The sequence below is a fragment of the Dendrobium catenatum genome, unplaced genomic scaffold (genome assembly GCF_001605985.2).
Source record: "Dendrobium catenatum unplaced genomic scaffold, ASM160598v2 fragScaff_scaffold_716, whole genome shotgun sequence".
NCBI classification, from domain to species: Eukaryota; Viridiplantae; Streptophyta; class Magnoliopsida; order Asparagales; family Orchidaceae; genus Dendrobium; species Dendrobium catenatum.
This window is the reverse complement of record NW_021319178.1, coordinates 18,893,868-18,910,261: the sequence shown is the minus strand read 5'-3', so window position 1 is coordinate 18,910,261 and position 16,394 is coordinate 18,893,868. Positions and strand designations below refer to the sequence as shown.

The following is a 16,394-nucleotide window of genomic DNA, read 5'->3' as shown; positions in this document are numbered from 1 at the left end:
TGTCAACGCCTGAACCCGACCCGTTTTTTAAACCGGGTCAATTTATGAAACCAACTTGATCCATTTGAAAATCTGTCGGGTTCAACCCGAATTTTCCAGGTCGGATCAGGGATCGGATTTTCCGTTGTCGTGTCAAATATTGACACGGACCTAATTGTTGGTGTTTACTCCTCATCCCGACACCAAAAATATCTTGTCAAAAGAAAAGCGAAGTCTTCGTTCATAAGAACTCATCGAGTGTATTCATTATTAACTTTGCTTGGATTGTATTAAAAATGGCTCTCTTTTCCAAATAAATTTAGTTCTCCCTTTTTAAAGCGCTCAATTTTTTTGGGGGGGGGCTCCTCCTTTCTCCTTTTTTTCTTTTTCATCACTCACCTTTCATATTTTTTAAAATAATTATGTTGTGTAGTTAACCTAGATTTCTTTTTCTCAACTTTCTTCTTATCTTTTAGCCCTCTCATGAAATATATATTGATATATTATATATATTATATAATATATATATACTATAATATATATATAGTATATATAATTATATATATATATATATATATAATATAGATAAAATGGCCTGACCAACAATTAAATAATTAGAATGCAAATCCCACTTGAAATGAATGATTTAAGAGTCCACAAAACTTATTATACCATTGTTGATTCCACATCTTCTTCTTCTTTCTTTACAAAATCTAATATATTATAGATAGTAATTGACAGTTCTGGAAATAACTTTTTTTTTTTATATATTATATTTTGCCAAACAATTCAAGACATACACCTATGGGATTTTGATTATGCCAATAATTTATTTTTGATAGTTAGCATTACTAAGAAAATTAGAATATATTACTTTTTTTAATATTGATCAGGATTTCTGTTATGTGATTTTGTAAGAATTTCGAAATAAATTAATATTTATTAATAATTATATGACAAAATAATAGAATATTAAGATACTGATATTTGATCAGTCCGGCTAATATTATATAAACACACACATACATATCACCCGACCCGAAAATTTCGGGTTCGGGTCAACCCGAACTGAATCGGGTCGGTTCAGGTTAAGGATTTCGACCCGTTTGTAAAAAACTGGGTCGGGTTCGGGTTGACCGGAAACCCGAAATCAATCCGCGTTTGACCATTTTTAATTAATTTAGGAGGGTTTAAAGGATTTTTATAAAATAAGTAAATGATATTTCAAAAAATTATAACTTTGTTGTCCAAATTAAATTAATCTTGATTTATTTTAAATTAATTGAAGTAAAATCCTACCTTAATTTGATTTAGATTTAAATAAATTAAATTAAATAAAAAATTAATAAAATATACCAGAAGCGGGTCGGGTGCGTACGTGTTGACCCGAACCCGAAGCGGGTTGGGTTTGGGTTCGGAAAACCGACCCGTTTGTAAAAACGGGTCGGGTTGAACAGTATCGGGTCAATTTCGGGTTGATCCCGAACCCGACCCGTGACCCTTTTTTGACAGCTCTACACATACGTATGTATATCTATGCAAGTAATTCATTTCCTCTCTGTTCTCTAACTCTAATCTTTTATAACCTATTAGTAGTGTTGAGTCTCTTACGAATAAATTTAAATCCAATAAAAATACTATTTGATTTGAAGGTATCGAAACAAAGAAAATGAAAATATAATGAATATCATAAAAGAATTGAAATGGAATTTATCTTCACTTATTCATTTGGTTGAAGAAATTGAGTCTATAATATATATTTTTTTCTTATTTGATTTATGAGAAATTTATCCTTATTTTTTAATAAGGGAAATTATAAGTCATAAGAATGGTTCAATAAATTTTTTTTTCTATTTTCATTAAATTGGATGGATAATCATCAATTAAAATATGTGACCAATTTTTTTAAAATAAATTTGACTATATGTGCTTTATATTGAAATAAAACATCAAATATTAAATTGAGAAGTAAACATCAAATATTGTTTATCATTAAAAATTCTGAAATAAAATACATTTATATCCCAATCAATTCTTACAAATCAAATGAATCATGCAATTTTTTTAACCTCTATTTAAATTAACACTAATTTATCTATCTAATAAATGCGTGTTTTTTCAACTCTTGATTAAAAATATTTAAATTTTTTTCCGTCTTATTATCGATGAAAATTTCTTCCACATCGTCCATCTAATTTAATCAATTTTTTGCTTATCATGCTCAATTTAGTTATATAATTTTTTCTTTTTTATTTTTATGGCCCAACATTTAAGTCTATATGATTTAATATATGCATATGACTAATAACATTTAAGACTTCGTTTGGAACAGCTTTATTGAAGACTCATATGGTCTCAATTTAGTTATTTGAAGTTTTGAATATAATTGGCTGACTTGAGGAGATAAAATCATGGAAGGCACCAAACTTCCTTGTTGCTCCAACCACTTGGCTTGAAATTGCATTGTTGTAGTTGAGTAGTTGTTGACTTAGATTTTATTTGGGAAAACAATTTTTTTATTGCTTCTTAAAACAGCTTTTTAATTTAAAATTAAAATTTTATTAAAAAAAACTACTTTAAGAAGCAGTAAGAAAATCGTCCCAAACGAAACCTTAAGAGTCCATTTGACATGGTTATAGATTTTTACAAAGATGATTATAAAATTATTGCAGTAAAAATAATTTTTTTTTGAAGAGTTTTTGAAGCTATCATCACTACGTTCTGCAGCTTTCTCATGATTACCACAACATAGCAAATTTAGGCTTCATTTGGGCCAGCCAGCTATTTTTCTGCTTTTTAAAGCAACTTTCTAGTGGAAAAAAAATTAATTTTTAAACTAAAAAACTGTTTTAATAAGCAGTAAGACAGCTGTCCCAAATGAAGCCTTAGGCTATCTTTGTAAAGCTGTTGTAAATAAAATAACTATTTAAGTTGTTGTGAACAGCAATTTTTTAGTACAATTTTTAAAAAAAATAACAAAAATAATAATAAAATAAAAAAATAATAAGAAAAGTATCTCAAATGAAACTTTAATTATAAAAAAAAAAAAAACTTCTTTCCACAAAAACTATAGTGTTAATGCACTCAGATCATCAAGATGATTATGATGGGTAAGATCAGACAATTGAGTCAAAATTTTTACCTAAAAAATATACATGAATGTTTTTTATTTCATTGTCATTATGTCATATCTAAAAATGAACTGCAGAAATGTCCAGCTTCTCGAAAATATTCAGATAAGCCTGGCCGCATGAAGCTAGTTGCAATTTTCAAAAATTTCAGCTCAAATGTTTCATGCAGAAAAAATTACACTGATTTTTCTTCATATTAGACAACCCCACATCATTGCCCAACATATGAGGACCATCTTCTCAAGCATCTAATCTCTCTTTTTACCAAGGTAGACTGGCCAAGCTAATTGCTCATTGCTGCCCAATGTCCTACATTTGCTTTGATTGTTACAAAGGTTCACAATATTTGCCAACCATCCACATCCAACATTTATATTCTCAATCATTTAATCTCCCCTCCTATTAGAAGGAAAAATTATTACGGGCGGCGTTCGTATTCGTCTGGAGGCGAATCTGAACGCGCCACGTCACCTGGGGTGACGTGACGCGTCCAGATTCACCTCTGGACAGTTCGGATGCCGCACGTAATAATCTCTGTATTAGAAGACACGCCATTACAAAACATCCAATGTGACTATTGCCCAATGACTAACATCCAACATTTATCATCCACCGACATCTAAGATCATCTTCCCAAACACTAAATCTCTAATATCATCAAAAGAATGACCAAGCTAACTATGTACTACCTCCCACATTTGACATCCCATTAAAACTTCTAAAGTAATTAATTAAAAATTTGTATCTACATATATCTCTTCTTTATGCTCCTCATATACTCATAATAAAAAAAAAAAGAAATATTTTCTTCTAAGCTTATTTCCTTTCACTTGATTCAAAAACCCAATCAAAATGTCTACAATTCAAACCCAACCCTCAAATCATAATAAGATAGCTAAATTAAACCCTGAAACCTTGATCGAGAATAGCATTGCTCAATATCAATAAATAATCCAAAAATAGTAATTTAGCAAAGTCCATTTCAATTGAGCACAATCAAAATCACTCACACGTCGCAAACTAGTTCATGTTATACGTAAATTCACCAAACTAAACAGAAAAGGCACATTAAATCATACAATAGTACAATGCAGCGCTAACCTCATCTGAACAAACATAATGAAGAGTCAAGCCCAAGCACCGAAGCATGGTTTCTTCCCAGATTACTTCCACGGAGACATTCCAAGTTCATCGCCTGAGAATGATCAATGAAAAGATTCACCTGGAAATGGTAAAAAAACAAAAAAAAATTAGCGATAAAAACAAACATGAGAGCACAAGTTATAGCACAAAATCAAAGGCAATTTACTTTTGGTCCATATCTCTTCACAAACCACTCAGATGTCTTTGCATTGGAAGCTTCAAACATGGTCTTCTCCAGGCCCAAACGTCCTACGATTTTTGCAATTATGTCCGTGCGCAGATCTTCTGCATATTTGCAAACATCATCAGCATCGATCATGATCATGTCAGCCCCCGCTTCTAAGCATCTCTCAGCCTTTCTGATCAGTAAATCCACATCTTCAACAATTTCTGGAAGAAGGCAAATATCAAACTGTGCTGCTTTTTATATATATTGAACTGGATAATCTAGTATTACTTTAAGATTAGAAAACTTCGTTTCGGGAAATATGGTCAAATGTGTTCTCAGCCAGACTTTGGACAGACGTCACGAAGTAAATGTGATTGTATCATCTAATAGTGAAACTCTTAAGGTTCTGCCAAACTTGAAGGGATTGCAAGTGAGTACATGTGATGTAGAACATCATAGCTAAAGTTTTCCTTAGGACTAGCTTATCATAGTTTGTTACATGATTTTTAAAATATTCTTACTAGCTTATATAAGCAAAGGGGGAGATCCTTGATGAATATTAATCCCTTTTGAAGCTTTAAGTTTGGGTTTGTTCCCTGGATTGGGAGTTTCTTCTAGCAGATCCGATTTTTTCGCCGATCAACTGCATCAGTTGGTACCAGAGCCTAGAGCATGCGAAGTATGACGGATTAACGAAAAAGATGAGCTATCGATGATGATCTACGCCGAAGAAAATGAGCGGTCGACGAAGATCAATGCCAAATAAGATGGGAAGTTGACGACTATCGATGTCAAAGAAGATGGGTGGTTGAATACTATCCTCCATTCCAACTTCCGCTCCAATGGGGAGATCTGCTGCCCGACCAGGGACCCTCCACCAATGCTTCATTCAATCGCAAACAAATCTGCAATCAACCCGTCGTCGTCCACAACAACCCTATGCTCCAACTTCCACTCCAATGGCGAGATCACTGCCTGACCAACAACCCTCCGCCATTACTTCATGTGATCTCAAACGGATAAGCAATCAATCGACCGTCATCAACAACGATCCTCTGCTCCAACTTCCACTCCGATGGCGAGATCCTTTGCCAACCACGCAGTTCGCAACCATCATGCATCCATCATCCGCGACTCACCTCCGCTCTAACAAAACTAACATAACTACATGCATGTACAAAGGGAAAATATGCTACATTATTATTATTATTATTATTATCCACACATTTGCTCCTGCACGGCACTCCCGCACTCCAGCATCGAGCACACTCCGGCTCGCCAGTTTTTCCCCCGACACCAGTGTGCACTCTGACCTGCAACTTCGCACGAGCCACCCGTTCTTGATCTTGCTCCTTTTGATCTACTGCTCCGACACATAACAACCCCTTCACCTCCTGGACTCCACCTGAAGTCCAGCCCATGCGCAAAACTGCGTGTTCATCCAACCCTCCATTTATTCACGTCTTCCGCGCAAGAAACACCCGACCCATCCAGGTGGTCTTTTTGTTCAAGAAGACGAAAAAAAAAATCCGCACAAGCTCCTATTCGAAGACCTTGACCATCAGGCCAACTTCGTCATTTGCACACGGCTCCCAAACATTCATCTCAACACGATCTAGCACGCTTCGGCCCGTTCACATAAAATTATCCTATCGCGTGCACCACACCACGCCTACCACACCTCCCGATCACAGCAACAGGCCACCATTCTCTGTGACTGTGCATTTACACGCGTGAAACTCGCACAGTCTGCTAACTTACGTGCACACCTTACACACGTTCATGGACCTGCGGACCAACCTTTTGAGGGAACCTAGGCACAAAGCTTTCAGGTGCGCGTGTCCGCCTGCCGATCTCGATTAGGCTCCGCCAGACTGCTGTGGCGCTGCAATTCATCCGCTAGTTGCGATACTGTTGTCCACTATCAAGCCTGATTCCGCCTCTTGTTCAGTCCCGAACGAGCCTCCCGCGACACCTATCCACTCCGAACCCGCATTTGCACGGAGCCCTGACTCCCTCCAATCTTACTCGCAAACGACACCCGCACAGCCTGCTTTCGTGCTAAACTTATCGTCTGCCTCCCTCTCTTTCTAGACTAGAAGAACCTTCCTCCTTCCCTGAGATCTCCTCAATGAGGCTCTGATACCACTTATTATGAAATCTTGGGGGGGAAGCTTAAGCTTCTTAGAAGAGAGAGAGAGAGAAAGAGAAGAGAGAAGAGAGTGCATAGGAAAAAACCTTCTTCCTTTATTTAATGTTGGCTATTACAAGGGGGCATCCTACATACATCACCTATAAGTTATGTATAGAGATTTACATAGGTGGTGTTTGCAAAACAATATAACTTAAAACTGGACGAATATATATATATATATATATATATATATAAGGTTATCAAATAATTCCACTTCTTCAGAACAAAATAAGAGGAAGTATAGAGTGTTATTTTACTAATAGACAGCCAAATTACTTTCCTATAAGTGATTCCACAACTTTAATTTCGCAAGTGAGAATTAACACTTCATTTACTTGAGCTTTTACCATACCCGTGTTTACTTGACAAGTGGGGCTACGACAAAAAACAACAAAAACATCAAGCCTTTATCCCACTATGTGGCGTCCGCTTCTATAAATTAAAAGTTGTTTAGCCTATCTAACAATTAGCTGAATTGTTCATAGAGATAAGTCTGCTGGTTATTCAATGCTCCTTTTGAAACACTCTGAAATGAATGGGCGTTATGGAATTATAAAATACAATTTGCCATGGTGTAGCCGTGTAGGTCTACGGCAGGACAACATATCTAAATTTATGTCTGTTAGGGGTGTTCAAGCGGTAATTAAATATTTAAAGCGAATAGTAGAATCACTTGTTCAAAGATCTCATCAACCATATAGCATTGAATTTAATCAATAATTAATTTAAAAGTAATCCTAGCACTCTCATGTTAATAACATAACAAATTAGCAATTACTGTTAATCTAGTCTATCAACAGTGTTACTAAGATCCGTAAGTGTTTCTGAATTTGAAATCAAGTGTTAGCATTGCCCTTATTTACAGTTAATAAACAAACTGGGAAAGGGAAATCGAGCATATTGCTAATTAAAATATAGCCTTTTGTTGAGAATCACTGAAAGTGGTTATAAGCAGCATATCTATATGTAAGCTACGCTGATGGATTGAAGAGGATTTCTTTACCATAATTTTTCTGTACTGGAGCAACATAAGCTCCAAATGCCCTATTTCCAGCCGTTGGAATATCAGCTCCTTCGAACTTCACTGAGAACTGTGGCTTCGCTTTAAGGCCAACACTCTTTATGAGGCGTACGAATCTCAAGAGAGACTCTTCTGGGATCTTAAGCGAAGCAGCATTAAGCTCAATTGTGTCAAATCCCAAATTTTTACATTCCTGAAAATATTCAATTAAACACTAGTAATGCCGTTATCGAACTGAAAAGGCCTATTAGATTCCCAATATTGTGAAATATAGAGAAAAGAAGAAACCTCCACATAATGTTTGAAAGCAGCAGGCCCTTTCCGTAGTATATGTTCTGCCCAATCACCTGTACTAACATATACATCATGCCTATGTGCAAGGTCAGTAATTTCTTTGACAAAATCCTTGGGCATCAAACTGTGTGAACCACCATAAAATTTCAAACCGTCAACAAATTCTCCAATGGATTCTAGTATATCCTGCAGGAACAGAAAGAAGGTTTTGGTTTGTCGTCCATGCTTTAAACAAGGTAAGAATTTCAATATTACTATGAACATGACATCATAAAAGTAGACATAATAGATGCATCCAGTACTAAACCGGAAAATCCTTTCATGCAAGTGAACCAAATGTTCCAAACTCTTTTAGCAGTCCTTGATTTGGAAGAAAACAAGATTTTATCGTTACATAAATTTTGAAGGCTTCAATCCTATGGGGTTGCTTTTGCAAAAGATATAGTGTTAAATTTGGCTAATTTATTATTTCGCCTCTCGGCACATAATTCGGCACTGCAAGCCTCCTCGGCATCCTTCACATTTTAAAGAAAATCTGATTCTTAAGTGGTGAAGCTCATTCATATGCTCTAGCCATTTCTCATTTTTAACATAAAATCCATCTAGTTGTTGATGATAGTTTGGTTCTCCAATTCTATGCATTCCAGAAAAAAAAATCATCTCAAAGCGATTTCATGTAATGCATATTTATAAGATTATTCATGCCCCCTCGATAAGAAATTGTGATGAATAAGCTTCCCAAATTCCTAGATTATGAATTGCAAATGATACCGTTTGCTTAGAGATCTTGGCAGTAAAGTTTGAAGAATCTTCAAGTATCAAAGATGCGACATATATCCAATTGTCTCGAGCATCGTTTTAAGGTATGGAGCAAAGGTGTACATCAAACGGATGCTTTTCGAGACTTTGAAAATTTGAGCAAGTGCCTTCATCTAATATCCTCCACAATTATTGCTTGAGACGGTTGAATGAAACCCAATGCAATCCATATTCAGACCAACTCATCTTTATTAAACGTATAATCTCGTCGAAATATAGAACAAAAATGTGAAACAATTCTGTAGATGTTTTAGCAGAACTTTATAGCTTAGCCTCAAAATAGAATTCTAACCCAATAAATTACTTTTTTAGAACTTCCCTGTAATCCCTTTCATCCAAGTTATCCTCCAGAACACCACCGATGACTTTAGTCGCCAATGGAGATCCTAAAAGATTTTTAACTATTTCTCCAATAATGACTTTTAATTAAATATATATTCTTGATGCCAACGACGTTCTAGATGCGATGGCGCTGTCCGTTTGTCGATTGGACTTCGTTTGTGCATCGTCGAGGCCTCATTTCCCTCGTAACGCATGTCTTTGGATCATACTTAAATCATTTTTGAAATCTGCGACGCCACCTCAAACAATCCAATTTAATCAAATAATATATATATTCTGAATGTTGACGATGTTCTGGACGCAATGACGCTGTCCGTTCGTCGATCGGACGTCGTTTGATTATCGTCGAGGCCTCGTTTCTGTTGTAGCGCAGACCTTTATATTATATTTGCATCGTCTAGAAATTCACCACCCTCTTGGATAATCCAAATTTATCAAACAAAATATATTTTTTGAATGTCAACGATGTTCCGGACGCAATGGTACTGTCCGCTTGTCAATCGGACGTCATCCGAGCATCTTCGAGGCCTTGTTTTCGTCGTAACGCAAGCCTTTATATCATATTTGTATCGCCTAGAAATTCACCACCATCTCAGATGATCAAAAGTTATCAAATAAAATATATTTTTTGAATGTCAACGACGTTCCGGACGCAATGGCGCTGTCCGTTTGTCGATCAGATGTCGTTTGAGCATTTTCGAGAGCTCGTTTCCATCGTAGCGCAGGCCTTTATATCATTTTTTTTGAATTATCTAGGAATTCACGACACTATTGATGACCTTTGCAACAAATGGAGATCCAAATAGCGTTTCAATCATCTTTCTAACGGTGGATCTTAATCTTTTATAATCATTAGGATTCTTCTTATCAGCAAATGCATGAGAGTTGAGGAGTAGAAAATGCCCATTTTCCTCTAGGCCCGCTAATTTAATTATTTTCTCCTCCCTTTTAATTACCTTTGCAAATATTAGTGCAACTGAGTCTGTTCGAGTTGTTATCAAAATTTTACTTCCCAAACTTCCATAAGCCAAAGGGACGAGCACCTTCTCCCTTTTACTTTTATCCCCTTTTTTTATCATTCTCCCAAATGTCATCCAGCACAAGTAAGAACTTTTGGACTTTATCTCAGCCTCAAAGACTTAGTTTGAAGTGCCTTAAGCATCTCCAAAAGAGGCCTCTCCTTCTTAAGAGATTCCAACATATATGTAATGACTTTTCTTCACATCAAAGTCGTTGACAACACAAACTCAGATTTTAAGATCAAATTCCTTTGTCATTTCACCTTCATAAACATGTTGTAGGAGAGTTATATATCTTTTCCATTTGATTGCTTCTTCCACCAGTGCATAATAAAACCCAACACAATCCATATTCAAGCTGAATTATCTTTATTGAATTTAAGATTCATGGGCTTGTTGTAGGGGGGTCAACAATTGTATATCTCTCATGCAACATTGTTTCATGAAAGTGCTTGTACAGGGTAAAAACTAAAAAGTAAACTATAATAAAGCTAAATCCTCACCATCCATGCTCATATCAATGTTTCTCAAATCATTAATAATTGAACTAATTGAATTCATGTACTCTCTTTCATGTGAAACAAATAATCTCACTTCTTTTAATAGAGTTTGTGTTAATTAAATTGCTAATTAATTTGTGAATCAAATATTAATTGTATTTAATTTTATAATTTGCACTAGCATTTTTTACTTTAAATGCCTTTTTTTTTAATCTAACAATTTACTCTCAAGTGTAGCTTGTTTTCCTCTTTATTAAATAGGTGGGCGTTCGATGGAGAGGTATCAAGTAAACGAATAGAGCGGATGAGAAAATCATTTCGTAAGGAACTGAGAGTAGGTGCGAGAGAGAGGGTAGCGGGCGTAAGCAAGAGAGAGGATTTCTTGTGTGATTCAAGGGGGAATCAGAAGGAAATCTTGCACCCAAGTCTGAGAGGGAGAGAGGTAAGTATATTTGCACTTAACTCTATCATTTGGAGCTCCTTTGCAAGCGGTCGACGAAGGCTAGGGCAACATTGGGTAGCCGGTTCTTGCAAGGAGTTGAGGAAGTTGTAAGGTAGACAAAGAGGCAATCTCTTATTGGTTTTGGAAAGGCTTTTGATAAGGTGATATCTCTCTATTTTAATTTCTTTAAAAAATTTGTACCTTTTTGATAGATTTACAAAGATTCATTCATTGTAAGCTATTGTAAATTGTTTGTGCATTTTAATAAAAGCAGCTAGCCCTCTTTCTCCTTGTGGATGTAGGCATATTCGTGCCGAACCACGTAAATCTTTGTGTTCTTTGTCATGTGATGGCTGATTTTGTGTTTCTTGCATAAATCTAGTAGTAGATTGTGTAGTTTTGGCTTTATCTTGCAATTTAATTCAATATCTATTGCTTACAATGTGGTCCAAATAAAAGGTTTATTGATTGACAAGTACTCTTTAGTCATATTATGCAAGTTCTAGTGAAAGAAAGTTTCAAACTAATTAATAACTAATTGGTTACATTGCGATTTTATTTTGTAAATAAAATTAGTTAATTCTTAATTTACATAAACCTAGATTTCACTAGATATGATGTTTTTGTTCTAATTGTAGGTAAACAAGTTTGAAGTCTCTAAACCTTTCATATAAGAGGTTGGAAATACATATTTGTAACCTTGAAATAACAGGTTATTTTGCGTGATTCGAACATTCGGGTGAAAGTATTAGTGGCTTTTATTTAGAACAGTCTTGAGTCAGTTGGGTTTCAATAGTTTATAAGTTTTAAAAGTTTGCTAGAAAGATTTTAGCATTACCCAATGATTCTAGCTTGATATATAAATATTTTACAGTTGACTTCATGAGTTCATTCATCACACTAATTGGATTTTCATATAATATTTTTCACCCATTTTTCCTTATTTATCTTCAATCAATATTTTCAGGATCTTTGAACACCCCATAAATGCCTTAACAAGTCCACAAAAATACCACACTTCTTGATTTTTCCACAAGCCAAAATTCTTTAACAAATCAAATTTCTCGATCTCATGTTATCATTATCAATCTCAAAACCTCGCTCTAATATCAATTTATTATTAAGAGGTGTCAAATAACATGAAATAAAAACATCACCAAGAACAATAATTATGTGCCATAAGCCAACACAATGAATATGAATATTTATATGATTTGACTTCAATCAATCCTATGCCCTTGGAAGGGAGAGAAGATCCAATCCATTAGTTAGAAAATAAAAGTCCCAAAAGGTATTCACCAAAAATAAATGTTTGTGAACAATTTGTGGGTTATCTTATTCTTAAGATTTGGTGAGTATTTGTTTGCTTTAATACTTTGTGTAAATAACTAAGGCAATTTAGTTTAAACTAGATCAAGATGGTTTAATACATCTCTCTTTAGTTTATTATCATTGTTTTCTGTGGTTTTTTTTTTCAAGAGAGTTATGGAGCATAGGTTAAGGCGTGATACTAATGTTTCTAAAAATCAAGTTGGATTCATGCCGAGTAGGTCTGCTATAGAAGCAATACATTTATTGCGAGGTTTGATGGAGAAGTATAAAGAGAATAAGGAGGATTTACATATGATATTTATTGATTTAGAAAAAGCATATGATAAAGTTCCAAGAGAAGTGTTATGGAGAGTTCTAGAAAAGAAAGAGGTTAATAATGCTTATATTCAAGTCATTAAGGATATACATGCAAAAGTTGTTACTTGTTTTCAAACATAAGGTGGTTTGACCACTATTTTAGTTGGATTACATCAAGGATCAGTCATAAGCCTATATCATTTTGCTTTAGTCATGGATGCTCCCACTAGATATTTGCAAGAGGTTGTACCCTGGTGTATGCTTTTTGCTGATGATATTCTTCTTGTTGATAAAACTAGAGAGGGAGTCGAAGGAAAACTTAAATTACGGAGGTCAACCATAGATTCTAAAGGTTATCATTTGATTAGATCTAAAATCAAATATATATAGTGTAATTTTAGAAGTAATAGATTTAGTGGGGGGATTGTGACTTTGGGCGATCAAGTTATTAACAAGAGTGTATATTTTAGATATCTTGGGTCTATTGTTCAGAGTGATAGTAAAATAGATGGAGATATTATTAGTAGAATTCAAGTTGGATGGTTGAAGCGGAAAAATGCATCGGGCTTGTTGTGTGATAGAAAAGTCTCCCTCAAACTTAAGAGAAAATTCTATAAGATGGTAGTGAGACCTGCAATGCTTTATGGTGCAGATTGTTGGTCATTAAAAGAGAAGCATAATATTAAGTTAAGTGTTGCATAAATGAAGATGCTCAGGTGGATGAGTGGATTTATTCTTAGAGACAAGATACAAAACTAGTATATAAGTGAAAATGTTAAAGTAGCTCCATTGGAAGATAAGATTAAAGAGTTGCCTTAGATTGATATTTATTATTTCTTGGTATAAATATAAATATGTTATGAATAACAAGATATATGCATAAATCAATCAATTATAAAAATAAACCTAATCCTATCAAAATATTTGATTCACAATATACTACTAATGCACATGTGGTCTACCACAACATTGAACTGAACTTGTCCAATTCCAATCATCTTTTTCTCACTCATCATAATGAGGCTCGCTCCTCCAAGAAACTCCTACAATAGCTAAGCTCTTCCCTTGAACCTCCTCAAAAGGTATTTAATCATTTCCCTAAGCCTAAATGCAAAAAAATGAAGTTTGATGTTAAGTTTCCCTCATGTTAAGTTGATAGCCAATTGTAAACTCATTTCAAATAAGATGAAAAAGATTTTAGCTCCATATTCCCAACATGTACCTCCACCCCTTCCTCAGCTTCTATAAATATGAAGGGGGTTGATCTCATAAAGAACACTTGAAGTTAATGTCCCAAGAAGACATGTAATCAACATGGAAACATTATCCTCTATAAATTTGAGTTGATGCACTCATGAATCACACTTGAAGCTAAGGGTCCCGTGAGTGCAATGCCTCAACAGCAATGTCTTCAATAGTAGTTTGGCCTATAGTTCATGTTTCTTCTCGTGTCGTTGCTTAATGTCACGAACAAAATCTTGCAACCCTCCTAATAAACCTAAGCCAGCAGTGCCACTTACATGCACCACTTTTTGGCGTAAATAGGCTTTTTAATGATTTCTCTTTTGTTCATGACAGCATGTGTAGTTGAATAACAGGATCTTAGAATTCAAAGGACTATGATAGCTAGAATAGTTCGACACAAACCAATAAAAGTTATTAGACAACATCTAAACCATTGCCTAATACACATTATCATCAATAGCTCTATCCCAACTATTTGGACATTCTTCTCCATTCAAATATATTGAGAGCAACATATGTTAACTTTTGCCTATGCAGGACTTCATTCACAACTTCGAGCAATTTACCTTTAATTTGTCCTTTATCTGCTTATACTTTTTTTTTCATTTTATGTTGGCTTATTGGTGCATATTATACGTTTCTAGAATCTAGGCTATAAGAAAGGGCATAGCCCAACCATTAAACTCCCCAAAAATGAGATTGTCTGGGGAGAGGTTATAAGGCTATAAGAAAACATACCCTAAGAGACTTTTTTTTACTCAAACTCATGACCTCTAGGCCGCAACCAGCCAAGTTAACCAAAATTTCAAAACATGCCTTCTATTTTACAAGCCTAAACCACTCACTTTTCTAAACCTTGCCCTATATATGGTTGGTTATTCCCAAATCAGCTCTATTACAATCATTTTGCACTAAGTTTTCTAAAAGATTCATCGAATCATTTCCAGTTAGATCAACCTAAGATTTGCTGCTTCTAATTCAAGTTATAGAATTGCAAAATTCTATTTTATAAAATACAATCAATCTAAGCATAGATTATGGAAACGGAAAATTAACCGCAAATCTTTTTGAAAAATTTAGGGTCGCGGGCGCTAGAATCTGCTCTATCCATTGCCAATTATACATATTTTTTTATGACTGACTTGAAATCTGCTGGAAATTACGGTAAACTACATAACATCAATCAATTTCAATGAAATTAAACAATAACCACAATAAATCAGGAAAACATTACACAACTGCTGAAGGAGAAGAAATGACATATATTTTAAGCAGCTAACCTGGAGGGCGTCATGCCTCATGATGCTGTACTCTGGGCTCCGAATCTCCGTAACCCCATATCGCCGAGGCTTCTCCTGCCGATCTTCGTCCTCGCTAAAGCTCTTCCAGACGTAGTAACCTGCCATTTTCCTTCCAATGCGAATGACGTATCGATCGAACGACCGACTTGATCTCTTTTCGCTCCTTTAATTCGACATTGGAAGCTTTCAGGTGCATCTGGAAGCCTCTCTCATTTTTATACGCATGTTGGTGGACCAGAGTCCGGACACCGGCTTGAGCGTAACCATACGGTCACCGCTTTTTATGTAAGAATATCAGAAGGCCTTATGTAACGGCCCGTTAAAGGCCCTTTTATTTAAAGCTCGCTAACTATTTTATTTAACGGTAAAAATCTCACGAAATAAAACATTTTAGAGTTATATTATGTTTCTCTAATCATAATTAAAAAATTTGATATATTAATCATATATTATACACAGGCTTCGGCTTCATTTGGGACAGCTTTCTTATTACTTCTTAAGGTCTCGTTTGGGACGGCTTTTTTATTGCTTCTTAAAACAACTTCTTAGTACAAAACAATAAAATATAATAGTAGTCCCAAATGAAGCCTAAAGCAGCTTTCTAGAATAAATTTTTTAATTTTTGTACTAAAAAGTTATTTTAAGAAGCAGTAAAAAAGCTGTCACAAACGAAACCTTCATTTGAAAGAGTTTTTTATTGTTTTCTAAAACAGCTTTGTCATTTTTATTGGAGAGCTTGGCAGTGGATAAATCAATTTTTCTTGTTGGTGGATAAATCACCATGATATGTGTTTAGAACTTTTACATTTTCTATAATGCTATCATCATTGTTACCTTATTGGCAATCAATACATGGAATTTTTGTACTTTTTTTTTAATTATAGGTTTGAACATTTATGGAAAGATATTTTAAGAGGTCATCAAATTTAAATACATCAAAACCTACATATGAGATTAATAAAAATATGAGTGCAAAATGGAAAATGCATTTAAAGAGAGCCAGATTTGTCAAAAAAATATGGAAGTAAATCTAAAAAATCTTCCTTCTAATCAAGGATTACGGAATTCTATATATTATTGAGATTAATCCTAACATTCGATATGAAGTTCGTACAAAATATTTACAAAGAGGATCATTTCAGCCACACAGTCATGATTTTCCAAAA

At 34.7% G+C, this 16,394-nt stretch overlaps 1 protein-coding gene across 1 annotated transcript; it reads right to left on the bottom strand.

The window, feature by feature from the left end:
• Positions 1 to 4,025: 4,025 nt before the first annotated feature.
• On the bottom strand, positions 4,026 to 15,424 carry LOC110107048 (protein HEAT-STRESS-ASSOCIATED 32). Its single transcript, XM_020837186.2, has 5 exons — positions 15,208 to 15,424; positions 7,926 to 8,117; positions 7,620 to 7,830; positions 4,420 to 4,643; positions 4,026 to 4,332 (listed from the first exon to the last, which is right to left on the bottom strand). The coding sequence occupies exons 1-5, from the start codon at positions 15,331 to 15,333 to the stop codon at positions 4,213 to 4,215; spliced, it is 873 nt and encodes a 290-aa protein (XP_020692845.1). The 5' UTR covers positions 15,334 to 15,424; the 3' UTR covers positions 4,026 to 4,212.
• Between the last annotated feature and the right edge of the window lie 970 nt (positions 15,425 to 16,394).